The following is a 25,000-nucleotide window of genomic DNA, read 5'->3' as shown; positions in this document are numbered from 1 at the left end:
TCGGTCGGACAGCTCCGAGCGAGGGCCCCCACGCAATTAATCGAGGGCCCCCTTTAACTGAATTCAATCACGATTCCTATCATGCGGAAACTGTCGGAGAAATACAAAATATTGAATTGTAAAAAAAAAAAAAAATCCAAATTGAAATATTTACCAAAACAGGGTTAAGGGAAAATCATTTTTTAATCAGATCATCTGTGATTGGATTGAGGTGATTTTTATTAAGTTTGGCTATTAGGGATTCCCACACATTTACACACACAGACACGCACACAGACACACACACACACACACACACACACACACACACACACTCACAGTAGGCAGATGTAGCATTGTTTAGCGGCTTGCTCCCTAAAGCCCATTTTGTTTAATGCTGGAGCATATTCTACTTTAGGCCAATATGCTGAATGGCTTTATGGTAGCTTAGCAGGACTTCTGCACTACTAATCACCAAAATGATGGGATGATGTGTGTGTGTGTGTGTGTGTGTGTGTGGGCGAGCTGGGGAAAGCCAACTCCTGTTTGATGTGGCCACCAGATTGGATTTAATCCGGATTAGGGCACAGGACGGTCTCTCTCTCTCTCTCTCTCTCTCTCTCTCTCGCTCTGTGCAACCTCTCTCGCCCTCTCTGCCACTCTCCGTCTCCTCGTGTCCGTCTGACTGTCTGTCCATCACTCTGAACCCTCTCTCACTCTTTCTCCCCGTTTGTTAATTTTCCACCACACGGACTTTGGGCTATGGCTTCACTTTCTGAAAAATATTGCCGCCGATCCATCTGGAGCTGAATGAATTAACTCCAGATAGGAATATTAGAGTTATAAAATGATATGGCCACAAACGGACAGCAGTAGAGACGGGGAGGCAGTCTAGGTCCCCGACAGATGGAATTCACACTTTCCTGGACACACACGCGCGCGCACACGCACGCACACACACACACACACACACAGAAAGCCAAACACACCTCACCTATTAATTCATTCTTGTGGGAAATTCTTGAGAAGTGTGGAAAAAAGCTGAAACACTTGATTGATCCCACCTTCCCTGTTTTTTTTTTTTTTTTAATTTCAAGATACGCAACACACTGTGATTATAGATTTAAGTTTGCATGTCTTTCTGCGTGTCCGTGTCGTCTTACATGGCTTTTTCGGGGGGAGGGCCAGCTGCGGGTTCAGGTACGGACTGTTCTCAGCATCTATCCGACGCTTGTACTTCTGCCTCCCGCCGCGAACCCTGTCCAGCCGAACGCCTGAGAGAGAGGGGGGAGGGAGGGGGGGGGGGGGAGAGAAGAGAGAGAGAGAGAGAGAGAGAGAGAGAGAGAGAGGACAGAAAGAGAGAGACAGAGGAGAGAGGGTTTCATTATTACGGGCACGGAAAATCCCACGGTGAGAAAGCGAGGACGGGGGAAAGAGAGAGGGAGGGAGGAAAGTCTCATTATGTACAACCGTAAGTAAAATACCGAAACAGCGGAGGGGAACAAAGGAAGGGGAAAAAGAAAAGAGAGGAGGAGGAGGAGGAGTGAGGAGGAGTGAGGGTGCACTTTCTGTGTTGTACGGCGGTCGATGCCAACCTTTATAAGCCCGTACTCATAGATACCGAGACACTAAGTTACTGTTCAAGTTAAACCTCCATGTTGCTCTTCCTTATTCTCTCTTTCTTTCTCTCTCTCTCTCTCTCTCTCTCTCTCTCTCTCCATCCCTCTCTCTGGCCCTCTTACTTCTCTCGCTCTCTCTTTTTCCTTCTCTCTCTCTCTCTCTCTCTCTCCTTGTCTCGTTAATTAATTGACACAAAGGAGTCCTAATTTAATTAGGTCTATCTCTCAGGGGATTGGATGTTACCGTGGTTACCACTTAAAGGTGGATAAGGGGGATGGAGGTGTCATGTACGCCGGGGGGGGGGTTGGGGGGGAGGGGGGCCTTTCGGCGCCAAAACCTTTTATTCTGTATATAATGGGCTGTTCGACCTGGACAGGTTTATATTCCCTCGCAGAAATAAACTGTGTGATTAAGGGCCGGGATGGAAATTTACGCCTCCAAAATGGCCACGGATCGAGGCGTGAGATCAAGTGAATCCGACGAAATTTGAATATTTTTTTTCTCTTTCACCTGCAACTCTTCATTTTCCGCCTCCTCCTCGGCCACTGTGCTTCCTCCTTCCTTACTTTCCCTCCCTCTCCGTTTGATTGCTGTTAGAGGTCACTTTTCTCCTCCCTCGTCCACTCTCTCTCTCTCTCTCTCTCTCTCTCTCTCTCTCTCTCTCTCTCTTTCTCCTCCCATGGATTCTCCTCTCTTTCCCCCTCACCCCTCTCTCTAGGTGCGCCCCTCTCTCTCTCCCTCTCTCTCTGTCGTCATGTATCTGCATCTGTGACAAGCCTCGCTTTGACTACCACGGCGCCGGAGGAATTCTTGCCTCGGACGTGACGCGTTTGATGTGAAATGCGAGGGAGAGAAAGAGAGGGAGAGAGAGAGGGAGAGGGGGAGAGAGAGAGAGAGAGAGAGGGAGAGAGAGAGAGAGAGAGAGAGATGGTGAATTTCAGTTTAAACACATTTTTAAAACACTTTAAAACACACTCATCAAGCCCCTTCTATGGTCACATTAATAAGAAATATATAATAATTAATTACAGAAACGACAAAAAAACAGAATGGCTGTCAAGAAATAATAAAAATAAATAAATTAAAAAAACAAAACGACAAAAGCGACAAAAAACAGTGAATAAATAAACTAACAAATCAATAAATATAGAGAGATGAGATGATGACAAGGATGACGGGGGTTGAAGCTGGAGAAGAGATTCAAATATTCAAGAAATGCTCATAACATTTGCTCCCCTTCTCTAAAATCCACACACGTGCACAATGTGGTGTGTGTGTGTGTGTGTGTGTGTGTGTGTGTGTGTGTGTGTGTGTGTCTCTCTATAATGATTTATAATACTTATGGAGAGACTTAAAGACGGATTGACGGAGCAATCCCCAACGAGCTATCCCTTCTCCACCAGGAACAGCAAGGAGAGATAAAGCTTGTATCTTTTATCCCTCAATTTCTCCCTTTCCCTTTTCTCTTCTTTTCCTCTTTCTCTTCCTTTGGTGGTCTCCCACCACCCCGAGGCGTCTCTCCAGCCCCCCTGCGTCTCTTGTATTAGTGGCTCAGTGTGGTTTTTAGACAGGCACTGTATTTCAATACCCAAAGGGGGCCTGAATTGGGGCCAAAAGGAAAAAAGACTAAACAGCAAACTGCTGCTGTGTCAATCTCAATCGCTGTGGTCTCACACACACACACACACACACACGCACAAAAACATACACACACACAAACACATGGACCTGTGCGAAAAGGCTCAGAGGATGCAGACACACACAAACACACATACACACACACACACACACACACACACACACACACACACACACACACAAACACACAAACAAACACACGTGTGAAAAGATAAACACACACACATGTGGGAAGATAAACACACGTGCACACGCAAAGACACATGGAGGCACACAGAGAGGAATCCAGGCCATTAATACAAAACACTGTGGTTGTGTGCCCCCTGTGTTCCATTCATCATGCAAAAATATCTACAGGATGCCAGCAGACACACACACACACACACACACACACACACACACACACACACACACACACACACACACACACACACACACACACACACACACTCCACTCCACAGAAAACACACTTCTCCATTAAGCCATCACTTTGCAACAGTGCTTGTGTGTAAAAGCAAGGGAGATAAACAGGTGAGGGAGGATGACGAGAGATACTGTGGAGAGAAGGATGGAGGGAGCGAGAAAAAGAGAGAGTGGACATTCTAAAGCATTATCCAGCAAAGATTACCTTCTTAGCTAGAACTACCAGAACTAATCGGGAAGGGTCACACACACACACACACACACACACACACACAAACACACACACACACACACACCCACGCACACACACGCACACACACACACACACACGCACACACGCGCTCAAAGACATACACACAGAATCACGCATCGCAATTCTTCGGCATTATTCATTTGCAACTCGATCAAATTTGATTTGTAAATAAATGTAATACTCTTTGGTTTTTCTGTTGCTTTACACTCTATCACCACTGCACAGCTATGCACTGGTACTGGCTTTAGAAGGCGAAAGTTGGATCCAATACAGTAACTGGTGGAAATGGTGCTATAGGTTGACCAAATAAAACCCCATTATTTCTCATACACAATACGACTTGTAGGGAGAGAAAGAGAGAGAGGGAGAAAGGGAGAGAGAGAGGGAGAGAGAGAGGGAGAAGAGAGAGCGAGGGAGAGAGAGAGAGAGAGAGAGAGGGATGTGCTCACGCATGGGGGATTTAAATCCTTGGGAAAATGTGCTGACCATGTTCAAGACAACAGACATGAGAGAGTTATAAAGAGAGCGGCAGAGAGAGAAAGAGAGAGAGAGAGAGAGGGAGAGAGAGAGAGAGCGAGAGCGAGCGGAGGGTGGGAGGGTGCGCGCTACCCTCCCTGTGTGGTGGAAGAAGAATGGTGTGTGTAATTATAAGTCAATTACAATTTTTTTTTTATGTATGTATTCAACTGCTCCAGTCTCGCATCACAGCGCTGTGAGTCCATTCATCTTTTGCAGGATTCGATTTTCCTCTATTAGAAATTGGGGAAATGAACCCTAAGCTGAGTTTACTATGAATATTAGTGTAAACACGGGTTAATGTGTTGGTGTGTATGCCTGTTGTTGTGTGTGTGTTCGCACGTATGGATATAGATCTGTGTGTGTTTGTGTGTGTGTGTGTGTATTTGTGTGTGTGTGTGAGAGAGACAGAGACAGGTAGACAGAAGGGCTGACAGGCCAGGTACAGTGGGGGGGACGTGTCACCAAGCGGTCAGGACAATCTTAACTCTGGGGGGGTACACGCACGAACAGGCACGTGCACGCACACACACACACACACACACACACACACACACACACACACACACACCCACACACATACACACACACGGTGGAGGATATGGTGAGAGAAAGACTGAGAAGAGGTAAAGGATAAAGAGATGAGAGGGATGAGAGAAACAGGCGACTGAGGGAAGAGAAGAGTTGTGGGGAGAAAAGAGGGGGAGATAGAGATAAAGAGAGTGAGAGGGATGGAGAAAGGGGAGTTGAGGGCTGAGAATTGGGGATGATGAAAAATACACACTTATTTCATACACTTTTACATACACACACACACACACACACACACACACACACCAAGCTTCCTGACACTTTGTCTTTCACCATATATATATATATATATATATATATATATATATATATTTATATATAAACACCGATCAGCCACAACATTAGAACCACTGAAGTGGTGAAGTGAATAACATTGATCATCTCGTTCCAGTGGCACCTCAAGGGGTGGGATATATTAGGCAGCAAGTGAACAGTCAGTTCTTGAAGTTGAAGGAGGTGGCCTGGTCTGATGAATCATGTTTTCTTCTACATCATGTGGATGGCTGGAGTTAGGGTCCGATCCGATGGAGCATCTGTGGGATGTGCTGGAACAACAAGCCTGATCCATGGGGGCCCCACCTCACAACTTACAGGACTTAAAGGATCTGCTGCTAACGTCTTGGTGCCAGATACCACAGGACACCTTCAGAGGTCTTGTGGAGTCCACGCCTCCACGGGTCAGAGCTGTTTTGGGGGCACGAGGGGGAGCTACACAATTTTAGGCAGGTGGTTTTAATATTTTGGCTGATCGGTGTATATGTGGCTTTTGCCCACTCCATGACACACACACACACACACACACACACACACACACACACACACACACACACACACACACACACACAATAAGGGGTTTCACCAACTAGTCAACGAGTCAACTAACTGACTACTATAACAACACTCAGCGCTGTTGGCAGCAGTTAACGAGTCGTGGACAACATATTTTTTGTCAATGTCACTGGTTATATAATAATTATTGTGTAAGTGAAATATTTTTATATATAATATATTTATATCTTGATTCAGCTATGTTCTCCTCATTAAATTAATTTTTAAAACACAATTGCAAATATTTCTGGGGTTCCGGCGTGGCCAGCGGATATCCGGGCCAAGACTTTCTCTCCTGTATGCCCCTCATTGCTGACAGTCCAATTAGCAACTGGAGACGGGGAAAAGAGAGTTGGAGTCGAGAGACGACGTCTACGACCGGATTGTTTCACAAGTCGTAAGAAGTAAATTTACAAGTGAAAAAACAGCTTAATCGTCATCAGACCGATAGCCGATGGGTTTCGAGATTGCCTTGAACTCCTCTCCCTCTGCGTCTTTCTTAGATTATCGGTAAAAGACGACTAGTCGAATACAGTTATGTAAAAATTGGCAACTAGTACAACTCAGTAGTCATGAAACCCCGAACACACACACACACACACACACACACACACACACACACACACACACACACACACACACACACACACACACACACACACACACACACACACACACACACACACACACACACACACACACACACACACACGAGCCACACTCACTTCATAAAGAGCCACCTCTAACTACCTCATCTTTTTTCCACCAAATTAACTCTCTCTCAGCACTGATTAATGATCAAATCTAAATGAATCAAATTAAAAATTGAAAATTATATTTCCAAAGCCCACAAAAAAGAGAGGAGTGGTGGTGGTGGTGGTGGTGGTGGGAGGGGTGGCGGGGAGGAGAGACTGCTTTACCTCCTTAACAAATGAGCCTTCAAATCATAAAGAATGAAGCGGGGAGGGGAGGATGCGTCGGCAGGAGGGGAGAGGAGAAAGGGAAGGATACGAGGGGAGAGGACGGCGGAAGACGAATGAAGGGAGGAGGGAGGAAAGGAAAACAATGAGAAAAGAAAAGAAAAGTAGGGGGAAAAGGGGGAATACAGGATGAGAAGAGGTGAAGCAAGCAGAAGAGGATGGAGGAAAGGCGGGTCGAAGGGGGGTGGGGGGGGGCGGTCGGGTTGGGATGTTGGGGGAGCAAACAAACTAAAAAAGAAAGGAACAGGAACAGGGGGAAGGGAAGATAGATGGAGGGGGGAGAAAGTGAAGAGGAATTCCTCTGAGGGTTGTTGCCTTTCCCAGCTGTAATTACAATGTCAACCGCAGTGCAGCTCCACAATAAGACCCCACCACCACCACCACCACCACCAGACACGTCACATATAAATATCCCCACCATCCAACACACACGCACGCACGCACGCACGCACGTACGCACGCACGCACGCACACACACACACACACACACACACACACACACACACACACACACACACACACACACACATACAGTTTCTACAAGAGCAGCGGGAATATTTCTCGCTAAATGTACATATTGCTGTATTTACTTACCTTCCATATAAGGACAGACAGCTATGGACTCTAAACAATGTCCTGATATTTACATTAAAATGAATTATACCGTTGACAGATCCTTACACTGTACATGGTCCAAATAACAACAAACAAGCAAAAAATATATATGTATCTACAAAGAACTGTTAAAAATGTCCCTGAACTCGCTTTATGGTACTTCCATACTAGCCATTATGTAGGGATCACACACACACACACACACACACACACACACACACACACACACACAGACCATGACAGTGATGAAGGTGAATCCTTCCTAACATTCAAGTCCTGCTGTCTGTCGATAGTACAATCTTCGCTGATCACATCAGCATAGATTTTACACGGCCCTGGCGTCATTCTTTGTCAACACACACACACACACACACACACACAGACACACACACAGGCCTGTCTGCATGTGTTTATGTGTGTGTGTGTGTGTGTGTGTGTGTGTGTGTGTGTGTGTGTGTGTGTGGACAGTTGAAGGATTGCCAGTGAAATGCCATTGACACCTTTTTGAGGGGAGACCTGGAAGTGAGACAATAAAAGTAAACAGGAAAGGTGGGGAATAGGGATGAAATGGACAGATTGGAGACGATCAACGGACACAATAAATAGAATGAGTGAGGGAGAGAGAGAGAGAGAGAAGAGGGGGAAGTGAAGATTACAGAGAGAGAGAGAGAGAGAGAGAGAGAGAGAGAGAGAGAGAGAGAGTGAAAACAAAGTGGATTGATTTCTGATGACCCGCAAAGAGAATCGTGAGTGTGGGAGAGATGTGAGCAAAGAAGAGAGAGACTTGGATGGAGAGAAAGAAGATAAATAGCCAGAGAGACACAGTGAGTGAGTGATGACGAAGGACAGAACAGAGCTGTGCATGGAGATATCTTATAGTACTTGAGTGGTGGTGGTACTATAGTGGTCGTAGTTTTATTGCCATTGTCGGCTGTAATAGCAACAAGAATAGAGACGACCCAATCTCCCTCCTACTTCTTACCAGATTATAACCCTGTGTGTGTGTGTGTGTGTGTGTGTGTGTGTGTGTGTGTGTGTGTGTGTGTGTGTGTGTGTGTGTGTGTGTGTGTCTTTATTGGTGTGTGTCGAGAAAACAATTTGTTCATGTAATAACATCCAAGCTTTTCCCAGGTGGGAAACAGGAGTGATGGACAGTTAGATGGGCTAAGACCATTGCATCGGTGTGTATGTGTGAGTGTGTGTGTGTGTGTGTGTGTGTGTATGTGTGTGTGTGTGTGCGCGCGCGTGCGTGCGCGTGTGAGATCTGTGTGACGATATGGAAAAGCAACGTGAGGCAGTAAATATAAAGCAAAACCTTTAAATATAAATTATCCCGGGAAAAAAAAAGCTGATTTTATTTTTTAAAAAGGCCAAATTTTGGGCTGTACGCCGTTGGCGAGGGGCGTGGCAGCGGCCTGAGGAGGACGGTGCGATGTGACTGAAGAGGGATAAATGGAGCTCACGGAGGAAGGAGGGAGGTTAAAGAGGCAGGTGTGTGGGGCCTCACGCGGAGTGACGTTTGTTCAGACCAGGAGATCAGAGCAGCATCGCCCAGGGCAGCAGACAGGTGGCTGTCACCCGCTGTGTGTATGTGTGTGTGTGTGTGTGTGTGTGTGTGTGTGTGTGTGCGTGTGTGAGGGTTTGTGTCTTTTTTCTTGAGTGTGTTGCCCCAGTCCACTGAGAGAATACAATAACAGCTTCGGTAAGTACAGCTTCTCCATAAGTGACATAAGAGAGACAAAATGTGTTTCCAAATGCTCTTCCGAAGATACTGACCGACCACAATCGGAGTCGGTGTCAAAGATGGTCGGGAAATAATGAAACACACTCCCGGGAATGATGAATTAACATTCAAACAACAACATTTGGTGCAGTACTACTGTGTTCAAAACACCAACAACCTTCCTGTGGTTTTTATATCAACTAAATGTGTACTATGATATTTGAAGACACAGTATCTGCTGTGCATCTCCATCCTCCCATCCACCCGACCATCCATCCATCCATTCATCCCTCCACCTGACCATCCATCCATCCATGCACCCATAGATCCATCCATGCACCCATAGATCCATCCATGCACCCATAGATCCACCCACCCACCCATCCATCCAACCATCCATCCACCCATCTTTCCATCTATCCATCCATCTACCCAACCATCCATCCAACCATCCACCTGACCATCCAGCCACCCATCCACCCTACCATCCATCCATCCAACCATCCATCCATCCATCCATCCATCCATCCCTCCATCCACCTGACCATCCATCCACCCATCCACCTGACCATCCAGCCACCCATCCACCCTACCATCCATCCATCCATCCAACCATCCATCCATCCATCCATCCCTCCCTCCATCGACCTGACCATCCCTCCACCCATCCACCCGACCACCCATCCATCCATCCATCTACCCATCAATCCATCCCTCCACCCATCCAACCGACCATCCATCCACCCATCCATCCATCCATCTGACCATACATCCATCCACCTGACCATCCATCCCTCCACCCTCTGCTGCTCATCCCATCCCCTTACTCTCTTCCTTCTCTCCTGGCCTGCTTTGCGGCTTGCGCTCCAAAATTCTCCTTCCTTTGTGTCCACCTTTCCTCTCTGTGGCGTGTGACTTTGAGAGTGAGGTAGAGAGAGACGGAGGGGGAGTGTTTCTGTGTGTGTGTTTGTGTGGTGTGTGTGTGTGTATGTCAGAGAGAGAGAGAGAGAGAGAGAGAGAGAGAGAGAGACCAGTCAAGCAGATCTCTGGTCAGAACATTTCCATTATCGCTCTTTCCAAGCTGAGATGCAACCAGATGCCACTGCAACACACACACACACACACACACACACACACACACACACACACACACACACACACACACACACACACACACACACACACACACACACACACACACACACACACACACACACACACACACACACACACTACAGGGCCAGATTTAGCTACAGGTTTCCCATAGGGCCACACCAGACGCCACCAGTTGTCTGGTTCCTCATCTCTCCTTTCTCTCCTCTACTTTCCTCTCGCTTCCTTTCCTCCTCTTTCCTTTATTTCCCTCTTCTTTCCTTTCCTTTCCTCTCCTCTCCAGATTCTATCGCCGTCAAAATCTCTCTCTCCACTAAGATTTTGCCCTGAACTACTCCCACTACCATTTTACTCCCAAAATATATACATATATATGGATATATACAGTAAGAAATCAATATGTCAAAGTGTGTTTCATATACCCTGTGATATATCCGTGTCTATAGGTCACTTTGTGTGATCTGTGTACGTGTGTGTGTGTGTGTGTGTGTGTGTGTGTGTGTGTGTGTGTGTGTGTGTGTGTGTGTGCAGTGAAAGGAATGGACGAAAGCAATCAAGAAGAGCCGAGCTGTATAAAGAGGTAGGTCACAAACTGCCAGCTGTGTACAAACACACACACACACACACACACACACACACACACGCTTATAGATATATTTACAGACACCCATACAGACTGGGGCCTTCCACCCGATCTCACTCATTAGGTCTTAGAGGCCGAGGGGAGCACGGCCAAAGCTGCTGCGGGTACGTGTGTGTGTGTGTGTGTGTGTGTGTGTGTGGGTGTGTGTGTGTGTGTGTGTGTGTGGGTGTGTATGTGTGTGTGTGTGTGTGTGTGTGTGTGTCTGTGGCAGCGTGCCAGGATTTATATTTGCAGCCAGTGTCTCACTGGTGCTCTACCGTCTGAAACCAGCTGTCCGCTCACCACAGATGGAGGCTTCACCATCCTGGAAGCAGATCCTTTGATTCTTTACCTTTACCTCCATTACTTACACTCATCTGCCTACAAAGCGCTCATTCATCAAACCACGACGTTGAACATAATGTGTACATTAAGAGATAATAACAGTAAATACCGAAGGATATAGCATAGCATATTTTCTTGGACGAATAAAACATGCAACTTGTATTTCCTCCTCATTGGTGAACGTTTTCCTCATCCTCCTTGTTTTACCTGCACCACCTCCCATTGTTGTAACACTTCCTTCCCGTCTCTGGGCAGCGTTGGTCTCCGCCCCTTTGACCTTTCGCTCTTCAGCTGACGCATCGTTATGACCTCATTAAAAATGGACAGACAGCCATTGCCAGAGGGGAAGTTCTCATAATGTAGTCAGGCCTTTTAATTGCTTTGCTCCAGAAATTAGCTGCTACATATTGGTGGGTGGGCGCAGGTTGCCCCCTCTTTCCCCCTCACCAACACCTTCCACTCTCCGTCCCTCTTTGTCCTTATGCCGCTATTCCCACAAATCTATTTGTATTTACGAGAAATCCATATTTTAGTTTTCATAATAATATGGGTTTTTTTTCTATTTAGGAGCTGTGATTATAAAAGTATGAGGGTTTTTTCAAGGATGTAAAATACAATTTATAGTTATTAATACGTAATTAATTTGCAAAAAATGCTGGAATCCATTCCATCCAAACTAGTAATTGCATATTAAAAAAATCATTATTGAGAGTTATATATATGTGTTTATATGTATATATATTTTTTTTCTTTATATATATATATATAGTAAAATAATATAAATATAGACATTTTTAAATGTATATATATATAAAATATATATATATAACTCTCAATAATGATCTTTTTAATATGCAATTACTAGTATCATGTCTATGAGACTATGTCTCAAATGTTTTTTACCACAATTTTTCTCCAATGTCAGAGTGTCAGAGTTAAGGCAGACACACGCTGGAGCCACGTTGTCTGGTGGAAATTCCTTTACAACAAACGCTTAACATTTAAAAAGCAAGACGTCCAGCGCAAAGTGCTGGCCTTATAGGATTCAGCGTCTAACTATAGGGAGCTTCCGTAAAGCGGTCAAAGCCTGTTTTGTTGCTAAACACCGACGGCAAACATTTGACTTTTGTTTTACCTGCGCGTGGGAGCAGGTAATCTGCTTTTGTTGTCGCGGTGCGGCGGTGCGAGGCCAAGCTGCAAACGCCGCTTCTGGATTTTCACCCACTGTATTTCCCACGTACTCAAGGATGTAGAAGGGCCGTCTGGGCATCCTAAATACCGGAGATGCTCTTGGTATACTTGGTTTTAAAGCACCTGGTTAAAATGTCATCAACAAGTCATCTCCTTATGTTACTGAGATGCGATGAAGAACATTTTTGAATTATTATTATTATTATTTCAATTTTTAGAGTAATAATTAATGGATTCGCCTTTCCGTTGAAACCCTCCCAATCGTAGCTGATCAATGAGGAAAACTATGTGAAATCCAACATCATATCCCACAGAGAGGTCGAGCCATTTTAGCTCCAGTTTATATTTCAAGGAGACGCTGACTGAGAAGAGGGAAGGGCTGTGTACGCACGTATGCAGTTCTGTGTTTAAAAAGGAAGACGTACGGGGTGCGGCTCCGATCCGCCTGGGCTTCCTGACCCTCTGGTCCGCAGTGGTCTCTCTCGCTGGCTCTCTCTCTCTCTCTCTCTCTCTCTCTCTCTCTCTCTCTAACTCCCTCCCTCCGCTTCCTCCTCTTCCCTCTTGCCCTGCTCTTCCGTTCCTCCTCATCCTCTCTGTCTCTCAGGGCGACAAGGCTAATTTGAGGCAGATCCTGCCCTGAGGGGTGAACTGCAGAATCCACACACACACATGCACGCACGCACATACTCACGCACGCACGTGCGCGCACACACATACACACACACACACACACACACACACACACACACACACACACACACACACACACACACACACACCTATTTATCTTCACCTTTCGCCTGTGAGCTAACCCCTGACACCCATAGTTAGGTCTGACGTTAACTGAACTAGCCATTTACCATTATTGTCCATGCGATTCTGCGTTACGATTCAAACACCCAGAGGGGCTGCATAAAACACACAGGGGTGTGTGTGTGTGTGTGGGTGTGTGTCTTCCATTTCAGCAGGACGATATGCTAATGCTCGGAAAATGCATATTGACCGAGCAGGCACACTATCAAATTTTTTCCTCCCTTGCTGTTTTTTTGGGTAAACTTAAACCACAAAGGCCTTTCGGGTGCAGTCGACTGTCCCAGGATTAAATGCTGATCATAGCTGAGCATTAGCTGAAATAAATGTGTTTTTTCTAGAACCCCCCAAATATTAATTTGTAACAAAGAATATGTGTTTCATTTTGAAACAGAATTAACTATTTATTGATATAGTTGTATACATTAGCTAAGTCATTTATTTTTTATAATCACCGTGCCAAAGAATACACCAGAAATCAATGTTTTTTCAAAGGATCTGGAATTATTATGTTTCTTTAATATATTTCATATTTTCCCAACAGTCCTTCGTCGCAGCTTTTTAAAGAAAACGACTTATTTGATATCGAGTATTTTCAGTGTGGTACTAAAATGAAGAAATACATAAATAAACCAAAAAATGAACACAATGAACACATACAATGAACACAGACAATACACCGTGGCTTATTTTCAAATTCCGATTCAGGCGGGGCAAAAAGAGAGAAACAAGAAAAGAATGAGAAAATTGATGTATCAATTTTCTAAATGACCCTTATTCATATGTAGAGCGGGACCCCTGTATTAAATTCACATCCAGCACAACAAATGGGTTTTTGGTGGTCTGCCACATTGATGTATGTATGTGGAGCAATGTATGTATGTGTCTGTTTGCGTGCGTGCCACCATGTGTGTGTATGTGTGTGTATGCATGTGCACATGTGACACTCACATTTGCGTGGGATGTGTGTGCTTGTGTGTGTGTGATAAATGTGTGTGTATGTGTCCGTGATGTATGTATGTGGAGAAGGGAAGCGGTAACAACAAAATGCTGCTATTTGTCTGCCTGTTCAGGAGAGAGACCTCACACACACCACAGGCGCACACACGCACACAGGCACACACAGGCACACACACACACACATAGGCACACACACACACACACACACACACACACACACACACACACACACACACACACACACACACACACACACACACACACACACACACACACACACACACACACACACACACACACACACACACACACACACACAGGTATGTGTACCAGGTACATGGTATGGATAGTTCCTAATATTATTTTGAAACCAGGACATATAATGACGATACTATGTCATAAGTGCAATTGTTTAACGTTGGAATACATATGGCATGTATATTTTAAAATTGGGTAAAAATAGAAATAGGCAAATAGGAAAATGTCTCAACTTTTATATTTTTGTGGCTGGATTTAACATGTTTCTTGCATTGTGCCTGGTGTCCAGGGTCAGCTGGAGAAGCTGCTGCTAACACAGTCACACCTGGACAACAGCAAACTAAAGATGAGATGTTGCTTCTGCTTATGTCAGATCAACTGGGACAACAAACGCCAAGACAGCAGCTTGTTGGGGGGGGGGAGGTAGAGAGAGAGAGAGAGAGACAGAGAGAGAGAGAGACAGCTATGCTTTTGGAGTGGGGTGAATCTCAGGTTGTCCAAAGAACTGATGGGGCCCACAGGAACCTGCAAGGTGTGTGTGTGTGTGTGTGTGTGTGTGTGTGTGTGTGTGTGTGTGTGTGTGTGTGTGTGTGTGTGTGTGTGTGTGTGTGTGTGTGTGTGTGTGTGTGTGTGTGTGTGTGTGTGTGTGTGTGTGTGTGTGTGTGTGTGTTTGTGTTTTTAGAAGTAGGAAAGGGGTCAACCTCTAAGGCTGTGAAAGAGGACGTCAGAGTGAGTTTCACCTGATGGCCTGAGCCTGGGGAAGCGAGAGAGCGAGAGGGAGAGCAAGATGATGGAAGGAACGGAGAGAGAGAGAGATGATGAGCGAGGGGGAGAGAGAGAGAGAGAGAGAGAGAGAGAGAGAGAGGAAGATAGCGAGGGGAGGGCTTACCGGCAAAGGATTCATGAACCTGGTGCACATTTAAACATTACAATTATTTTGTTTTCAGAAAACTTGATCATCAACATGAGCTGCGCGATGATTTTGCAGTAGCTACCTTTTTGGGGTGAAAATGACATTACAACCATTTTTTTTTAATTACAAATAACTTTGTATTGCATTATATGTTTGACTTACGTATGCCTATGTTAGATCTTTACACTTGTGAGCAGCATTATAAGTATCATGAAACTTATGATCCAAATATATAATTTTTTTTATTTTGGTAAAAAGATTCTGTGATAACAATCTCTACTACAACAATGCGTTTTTTTTTTTTTTTTGATTAGAATTAACCTTTTATCACATTATATGGACTTTAAAATAAATACTTTTGGACTCTAAAAATATATTTTAAGAGCGCGTTCCCCTTGGGCCCCTGCCGCCATGCACAGCCTCTCGGTGGTTTAGCTGTGGCGGCGTTAAAGAGTGTTTGACGGTCGTCATGGATGCGGTGGAAAGGCGTCGTGAAGGGATAGGAAGAGCCGTGTGTGAGGCGTGTGTGAGCAGACAAAACTGAAATCGAACACAAACCGAACAAGATCTAGATCGAGATAGAGACATAGATGTATAAGGGGGTGTGTGACAACAGGAGCGGTCGGTGGGAGGGACGGCAGGGATGGGAGGCAAGGGCGGCTGTGGCGGGGCGGCGTGCGCGGTGATGAGCGGGAGTGTGTGGGGTGTGGGTGGGTGGGGGGGGTGCGGGGGTTGGGGTGCTAGGCCAGGGCTCCCATCAATTACAACCTTGACCCCTCTCTCCTTCCCCTCTCGCTTTCTGCTTTGTTCACCCCCTCTACCTTCCTTCTTATTCTCCGCTGGTCTTCCCTTTTCCACAGCTCCTATAAATCAATGTCCCCCCACCCCCCCCCCTTCCCTTCGCAGTCCTCACAGTCCCCCCCCCTTCTCTTTCTCTCCCTCTCGGTCCCTCTCTCTCTCTCTCTCTCCCGGCTCTCTCCCCTCACCTCCGTCCCTCTTCCTCTCTACCTTTACCTCCCTGCCCTCTTCAGGCCCCCCATTTCTGCCCCCCTCCCTGTGCATCGGGGGGGGGGGGGGGGGGGGGGGGTGCTGCGGGAGTCGAAAGGTCAGGGGTGGAGGGCCGGGAGAGAGCGAGAGAGAGAGAGAGAGAGAGAGAGAGAGAGAGAGAGAGGGGTAAGTGAGAAAATTAAAGAGTCTATTTAACCAAGGGTTGGATGCTGGTGCTGTGCGCACCGAGTGTGTGTTTGTGTGTAGTTTTGTGTGTAGCTGTACAGTCCACGTACATGAATCGACATACTACATTCAGAAAATAATGATTTGGATTTGTTGTGGGGCAGGGAGAGAGAGAGAGAGTGTGTGTGTGTGTGTGTGTGTGTGTGTGTGTGTGTGTGTGTGTGCGCGCGTGCGTGTGTGTGCGTGTGTGTGTGTGTGTGTGTGTCTGAGACACAGAAAGAGTGACCGCATGTCATCAGTACTAAACAATCACGTCTGTAAATATCGACAGAAATACGTCGGGGGGGGGGGGGTGATGGCGATGAAGAAGAATGAGAACGGAAAGCACGAAAAACACGCTTTCAAACTTTCACAGTTAGATAAGAAGAAGACGTACAGTTTCTTTTCTTACCTTCTCTCATCATGCCGACGTTGAGACACTTCATGAAGCGACAGGCCTGGCAGGACTTGCGTCTCCGCTTGGTGATCTCACACTCGTTGGTGGCCGGACAGCTGTACTCGATGTTGCCTGCGGCATGTAGACATGTTGGGAGGAGGACAGGTGGAGAGGTGTCATTTCAGATAGACAGATCTTACTGGGGGAGACATGCATAGCGGGCAAACGGACAGACGACGGACGACCACTTTCGGCAGACTGAAACACCCCCGTCCCCAAATGATTGCTTTGGTACAGCTGTCATACCCCTTTATGAGAATAGCATTATACACAATTATTTTGTGACTTTCCGTCACACAATGTAGAGGAGGAAGAGGAGGGAAAGAGAAAGTGAGAGAAAGAGCAAAGGGAAGGGAGGAAATGGCCTCGGTCGCTTCATAATCTCGCTGCCGTGCTCCGTGTGTGCGTGTCCGTCTTTGTGTGTGTGTGTGTGCGTGTCCCCTTCTGCTCGGCCAACGGACAGCACGAAGGGACAACTGATCTGATTAATCAACTGACTGAGCTCTTTATCAACGATAAGCCTGCGCACGCAAACACACACACGCGTACGCGCACGCACGCACGCACGCACGCACAGACACACACACACAGTTGCCTTTCAAGACCTCAGGCTTTTATGCATTTAATAGTGTGAACCTGTTGGTCAACTTCATTTTGACATTTCACCCAAAAGTGACCCACTGCTGCCAAAGTGGATAGAGTCCAGGCTAATAATTAAGGCGTCATGTTTTCTGACACCAATCATAAAAACTGTGATCTCTCAAATCTGACTGTGTGTGTGTGTGTGTGTGTGTATATGTATGTGTGTGTGTGTGTGTGTGTGTGTGTGTGTGTGTGTGTGAGGGATAACAAAGACTTAAGTGCTGAAAAAGAAATAGATCTGGCATCCCAGACAGAGATGAAGAGAAACCAAGAATTTAAAATGGCCCCGTGCTAAACGCATTAATTGTTTGTGTGTGTGCGTGAGCGCATGCGTGCGTGCGTGCATGTGTGTGTGTGTGTGTGTGTGTCTCTGTGTGTGTGTGTGTGTGTGTGTGTGTGTGTGTGGGTTTGATGTGTGTACAGATGCTGCAGTTTACCCCTCAGGGCAGGATCTGCCTCAATGAAATGAATACATGATCTCTGTAATATGAAGATGTTCTCAAACGTGTTCAAGTGAGTGCATTTTTAAAAAATCTGTGTGAAAAAGTGCATGCGTAAGCACAGAAGTGTGTATAGAGCTCAACAGTGGAAGTGAATTTCCCATTCATTCACTACATTGATGTTTCGGAAAATCCTTATACGAAGAGTTTTAAGCCTGGAACCAAGACAACCAACTACAACATGAATCGTGACCATAAAACATTTGATTGGAAGCAGGAGAATATTGGAAAACCGAAAAAAGGGCAAAGCTGCAAGACTGTGTACATAATTATTAAGGAACTGCTCATCCCATAAACCATTGTGAATGATACCTTTCCAACGACTTCCCAACTAACTATAGTTGAGCGCGTTTCTTCTTGAATTTAACCTTTGTCATTGTTCTAGTGTTTATATTGCTAATAACAGTGTTAAATATTGAAGTTTGTGTATATATAGTGTTTCAGTTAAGCGGGAGCGGTAACTCACTCGCCGACAGCGCCGTTGGCGGGTGCAGTCAACATGGTAACAGCGAGCTCCACCAATCAGAGACGTTGCTATTTTACTGTAGGACTGTGGGTAGTGACATGGGGCATAAAACATGTTTTCTTAAAGCAAGGTTGATATCACACGGACGTGGAGCATATACCATCGTATCATCGGTGAGTCCACCTTGGATGGGTACGCCGTTATGGCCGATAATCAAAACCCTCCACTGAGGAATTAGAAAGACATACTGTGATCAGCTGGGTTGTGAATGGGAGCGGGGAAACACACGATGCCTAAAACACAACCGCAGAGTAAGTTTGGGTTCCTTCGAGTTCCACGCCAAGTCAGCCCGTTTTCCAGTCAAACAGACTCTGCCGTTTTCCATCGCTCATCCGTACACTATTCTGTTTCATTTTGTCCCATTTTAACCACCAAAGAAAATGTTAGAGTAACAGTTTATCTCCCAGCGAAACAGAGAGTGGATGATTGTTATTGACTGTTGCTTTGGAGAGGATGTTTCCTCATTACCGGGCTGATGAAGGGGGGTAGTTAGCTCGGGAAAAGGCTAAATACACTAATACTGCTTAATGGAGAACAAGATTGCTATTAATGGGTCTCGTTAGGTAGTGTTGAGGCTAAACATGCTGGGGGAATACTTTTACTCGATAGACATTACTAATGAGACTAGTTATTCTGCACATTAACAATGCTAATCGTACGACATAAATAGGTAGATATAGGCTATATCTAGGGACAATCATCGAGCAAAAAGCCTGACTATGTAACACTCTGGAATGAATTATCAATCTGGACTGCTCAATGGCACTGCCAAATGGAAATCTACTATAGAGAGCAATTTAGGTCTGGGCTTGTAGCCATAAGGAGAAATGTATTAAATGTATTGCTTAACAAATTAAGACTTCGATCACCCCAAGAATGGACCGTGCGAGATTTCCTTGGCGCTTCTTTGTGAAGTACTGTTGGCGACGGTGGTGCTGAAGTCATATAGTCGGTTAGTACGCGAGGGAGCTCGCCAACGATAAACAGTAAAAAACAAATTAAGGGAGCCTAATTACGGAACCTACTCCTGTGGCATGGCTCATTGGAAAAGCCGCTGGGTTTCTTTCCTGTAACAATTCGATGCATCCTGTGCATCACAGGATGATTTGATGGGGATTTGGCGACGCAATAGATCCCTCGGAGATCGCCGTCCCTTCAAAGCGGCATTGCTGCTGGACAATGCTCCGGTTTCATGTGGGAGGTAGCTCTACTTTGCTTCCGAAAGCCACTGATCATCAATTGTGATGGTTGCATTGAAATGCATTGGATACGGTGCAAAATATTACCATCGCAAAAGTGTGACCGAGGCCTTAATCAGCTGTTCAATAGATAACATGAAGACTGTTCATGAATAAACATGACAGGTCTCGTTTCAAGGTTCAAATATTATCCTGGGTCTAATTCAACTTCATTTTTTTAACAGAACTCACAACTTATCAAGTGTTGTGATCTATGATATTGGTCGGGAAAGTATTATAGTATGGCAGGCGTATTTGTTCTTCGTATGGATGGTGTTTCATGCACACATTCCTATTCATTGAGGATTTTGAATGGGCTTACTTTATATGGGCCAAACGCGAGTGTAATATAATGCGATATGTCTGGGTTCCAGTATTGTGTATATATATATATATATATATATGTGTGTGTGTGTGTGTGTGTGTGCGTGTGTCTGTCTGTGCGTTTCATAAAATGTACTATAGTGCTTTTGTGTGGTCTAAGAGCACAAATAGGATGTGAGTCTCCAATGTATAACATATGTGAGGGCATTTATGAGGGTCTCAAATCCCACAATCTCCCTTACAAGATGTGTGCGTGTCCACCTGCTGCATCACAATAGTCTCCCGTCATGTGCACTGGGTACTAACATCTTGTCCATTTCTGTATGTGTGTGTGTGTGTGTGTGTGTGTGTGTGCGCGTGTGCGTGTGTGTTTGGTGGTCACTGCTAGCCATGCAACATCTGCTCACGGTATTTGTGAACTATAATATTTTTTTCATTTTCATTTTTTTAAATTCATAATACTAACGTTCGTGATTCTTTGGCTTAAATCTGCCCTAATTTGGATTTTTTTTCTTTCTCCCCTGTCCTACCCTCACGTTCTTCCCGCCACTCTTGTCTCTAAAATCAACATTCTCCTTTGGTGATCCCTCTGCCGCAATCACATGGAACACGGCAAACGGCATAACGGCACTTTTAAAATGGCACGCAGGGAGCCAGGGGGAGGTTCCACAGCAAAACGTGACGATATGTTGCTATGGTGATGTACAAAGAGTCCGATAAAATATAGTATACTAAATTATTTTGTACCTGTTATTATATATAAGAATTTTAGTAATGCATGTAGCTGCTGTATAAAAATGCAGCTAACTGTTAATATTTTATTGCAAACTTAAATTGATAAATTCACTCCAAAACATATTGTCATTCATAGCTGGTTAACTTCTCACAAGCCAGCTATAAAGCATCATATTCATCTCCGAGTAGGTTTGAGAATGGATTATTTTGCATTATGGATATATGTATGGATATTGTTATGCGGCTTCAAGAGAGCGATCTATAAAGTGAGCAATGATCTGTTAACGGAGTGATCCACGACTGATCACCAGGTTTCCACTGGCAATAGAAGCCCTTCCTTTATTATTAATTATTCATATTAATTGTATTATTATGCAAGTAATAACCTGGAGCTGCAACTTTATCACTGGACTGACCGCGCCACGCGACACCACCATGTCCAAATCCTCCATCTGCTTCCTTGCTACATGCACCAAACAGCCCTTCGTGCAATTACTAAATAGAAAAAACAACTTTTATATCGTTTTTATTCAAGCCATTTAAGTGCGACATTCCAGAGAAAACGTCCGTCGCCGAGGCGCAAAACTCGGGCAGCCGCAGCAGACACGCGCGGTCGAGTCGGCTCCTCGCTTTCCTCCGCGGCTGTAAGGCGGCTACGCCCCATCCGGCTGTAATTCCGCCGCGGAGGACGGCAAAAAGTTAAAATATTTGAACTTTCGACGGCAGATGCCGCGTGCCGCTGCCGGTGTTTTGCCGCCGGGCGGCCGTCGTTTCCGTCGTGCGCCAACATGACTCGCAGCTCGCCGTCAACGCAGCCTTCCTCTCGTGCCCGTCGAACCTTTTCCCTCTCGGTCCTCCCCTTCTCTTAACTCTTGTTCTTTTCCTCTTTGTCGTCTGCTTCAACTTTTTTCCTCTCCTTGCCACTGACCCCTTCACATCTCTCTTTCTACCTCCCCACCCCCCTCCATCCCTCTCTCCCAATAAGGGAGTGATAGATGCACATTGTCAGGTGTTGCTGGACGGACGCCACGGCAACAGCAGCTGCCAGAGAGCTACCAGCCACTTCCTCCATGCTGGGACAATCTCACACACACGCCACTAATTCCTTCCTGTATTTCGAGCCAATCCTCCCTTTTGCCTGGTCCCTCCCTCACCTTGGTTATTTTGTTATTGTTCATTGGTATTTTTACTCCTTTCCTCTCCTGTCCTCTCTTCTCTTCTCCTCTCCTTCCCTCTCCTCTCAACTCTCATCGACTGTGCTCCTCCCCTCTTCTCCTCTCCTCCCCTGTTCTCCTCTCCGCTATTCCCTCCTCTTTCCTCCCATCTCCTCTCCTCCTCTTCTCCTCTTTTCTCCTCTCCTCTCCTCTCCTCCCCTCTTTCCTCTCCCCTCCCCTCCTGTACTTGATCATCTTCTCCCCTCTCCTCCCTGTCCAGCTGGAGGTGTTTTTTTGGTGATTACCTGCGGTTTTATTGGCTAATGGCTTGAAACATACCAATATGTCTGCTGCTGCCCATTTGAGACTGGACCTGTGTTCCAGCCAAGACACACACACACACACACACGCACAAACACACACGCACACACATGCACAAATACACACACACACACACACGCACACACACACGCATAGACATAGCTGGAGCTCACATCGATGGCTAAATACAAACACAAACACACACATGCACGCGGAGGCATGCAGGCAGGCCTGTCTGCCGAGGGATCTGGCTTGTGTCAGAGCCAAAGATAATGTCATGACCCATTTGTTCCAGTGAATCCAAATCTGCACAGCCTGTTTCAGAACAAATATAAACACAAACATCTCCAACTTTACTCAACATTATAAATGATAATGTTGGCACAAATGTTGTCATAAAATGCTAATGGCGGAAGAGGTCGCGGAAGGAAGAGGTGTATTTGGGAGGTATGAGAGGTATTAAAAAGAGCCTGGCAACTAATTCGAGGTTAATATCAATTTATATATTCTCTAGCATAGGATCTCGCTTCGTTGATGCTGGGACTACCATCTGACTAACCACGCTTGTTGACCTTACCAAACCCTGGAAAACAAAATGAGACTCATGAAAGAGAATTGGTAAACTGGTATGAGGCCATGGATGACAGGTTAAACCTACAGTACACATAGAACTGTTACAAGGTGTACTGTGCAGGTACTTCTGCTAAAAAAATATATATTGTGCACGCAATTGTATGTTTTGTTTGTAGACATTCCTACACATGCAGGTGAATGAGGATTGTGTGTGTCTATGTGTCTCTTTGCCCATCTAACTGTGGATGCCTCTGTGCATTCAGGGATGAGCATTTATGATGGCTTGCATTTTCACCGGCTTCTGCTTTTATCGCTAAATGTATTCCCTCGCAATTTCTTTCTTTGTATAGATTATATATTTGATCTACCATAGAACACACACACACATAAGTCAAATCTGCGCTTGGTGTCCTAGCAGATCAAGAATCCTTTATACCGCTGCCTCAATTTCAGAATTTAATGAGAAAAAACCGGCAGGTAGATGGATGGAATGGGTGGAAGGATGGCTGACAGATGGTTAATAAATTGCTAAAACATGTATAAGGGATATCATAGGCATTATGGATAAATGATTGCAGTGGTGAATGAATAGATTGCTGGATGGGTGAATGATATATGCTCTATGGATGACAGATGTCTAGATGAGTAGATGAGTGGACAAATGGATGGCTGGATGGATGTCTCTGACTCATTGACTTGGTCAGTTAGAACTCTGAGAGGCAAATTCACTGCCGCTAGTGTCACCGTGAGTTGTGCATCAACAGCGCTATCTGCTCTCAAAGTCTGATTCACAAAAGATATTGCACTAATGATACAGTATGTCAGCTCAAACAGGCCCTTAAAGTTTTTCTGCAGAGTGCATTTTGTGCAAATTCAAACCCGCTACACTTTTAGACTAAAATGTACTCAGTGGTTTTATGTTTATGTGCAGTGACTATAAAGTAAATCTATAACATTTTTAATCTAAAACTTTTCCCCCAGAGCTCATTTATTACATGAACAAAATGTGTATATTAAAAAAAAAAAATTGCAGTTCTCACTTAATCTTAATATTACAATGAATAAATTATGACGGTTAATTTAATATATTTTACTCTCCCACAAAGTTCATTTTTTCAGTGTGGGCCAAACGCCGCAGTCTTTCAGGTGCAGCGGCCCAGTAACCACCAGCTCTCTGCAGACACTAATATTTTCACTCTAACTACGTGTGGCTATTAGCGTTGGTGTTTGTGAATTGGACTTTTTTTGCAACAAGGCACATTTGCATAGAAAGGGGCAAGTTTTGTGCAAAACGCCTGAATATTACCTATCTTAATTACGTGCAAATAGCACCGGTGCACCAAGATGCTAGTTGAGTGGCAACGCAGTCAGGGATGCAGTTCACCGTTTGTGGGTGCTTTGTGAACTAGACGGTTGCTTTTTGTGTTAGTTGTGCAGGTTACGCAGCCGCAAAAGCCACGCAATCCGTTTGTGAATTTTCCTCTGAGTCTCATTGTGTCTTATTGTGAGACAAGGCCTAAAGGCAAGTATGGATGGCTGGCTGGCTGGCTGGTTGGAGGGATGGATGGATGGATGGATGGATGGATGGATGGATGGATGATAGCATGGATGCATGTGCAGATATAGGAATGAATTCAGGGATAGCTGATTAACCAATGGCTGGTTAACAAGTTCCTCAGTTATTTACTCACTATACAATGGATTGATGGTGTAAGTGGCTGACTTGATTCAACAGATCTATATTAAAGCACGTGGAGTGGTATGTTTCGGTTATCAAGAATGAAGACAACATTTTGTAAAAAAAAGGTAAATATCAAACTGGTAAATGGTTGACGCTCTTGCATCTGTAAAAGACATTGGGGAATACTTGAAAGATGTACTGTAATGCCCCTACAAAAAACGCGCTTTTCATGCATATAACCACGGACACCCGAGACGA

The 25,000-nt window shown here is 45.2% G+C and overlaps 1 protein-coding gene across 6 annotated transcripts in view; it reads right to left on the bottom strand.

Moving 5' to 3' along the window:
* Window positions 1-25,000, bottom strand: part of esrrga (estrogen-related receptor gamma a) — a gene marked incomplete at both ends in the record, with an annotated part of 55,659 nt that overhangs the window by 29,722 nt on the left and 937 nt on the right. For 3 of the 6 annotated variants that reach the window (XM_079997675.1, XM_079997674.1, XM_079997676.1), the window contains 2 exons: window positions 1,143-1,253; window positions 17,004-17,120. In XM_079997675.1, the coding sequence (XP_079853801.1) occupies window positions 1,143-1,253; window positions 17,004-17,120 (228 nt within the window). Of the gene's footprint in view, window positions 1-1,142; window positions 1,254-16,988; window positions 17,121-25,000 lie in introns of those variants that run through there. The other 3 variants (XM_079997673.1, XM_079997678.1, XM_079997677.1) reach the window with 3 other exon arrangements.

The sequence above is a fragment of the Zeus faber genome (assembly GCF_960531495.2).
Source record: "Zeus faber genome assembly, chromosome: 3".
NCBI classification, from domain to species: domain Eukaryota; kingdom Metazoa; phylum Chordata; class Actinopteri; order Zeiformes; family Zeidae; genus Zeus; species Zeus faber.
Note: the sequence above shows the minus strand (reverse complement) of the source record. Positions and strands in the feature narration are given on the sequence as shown.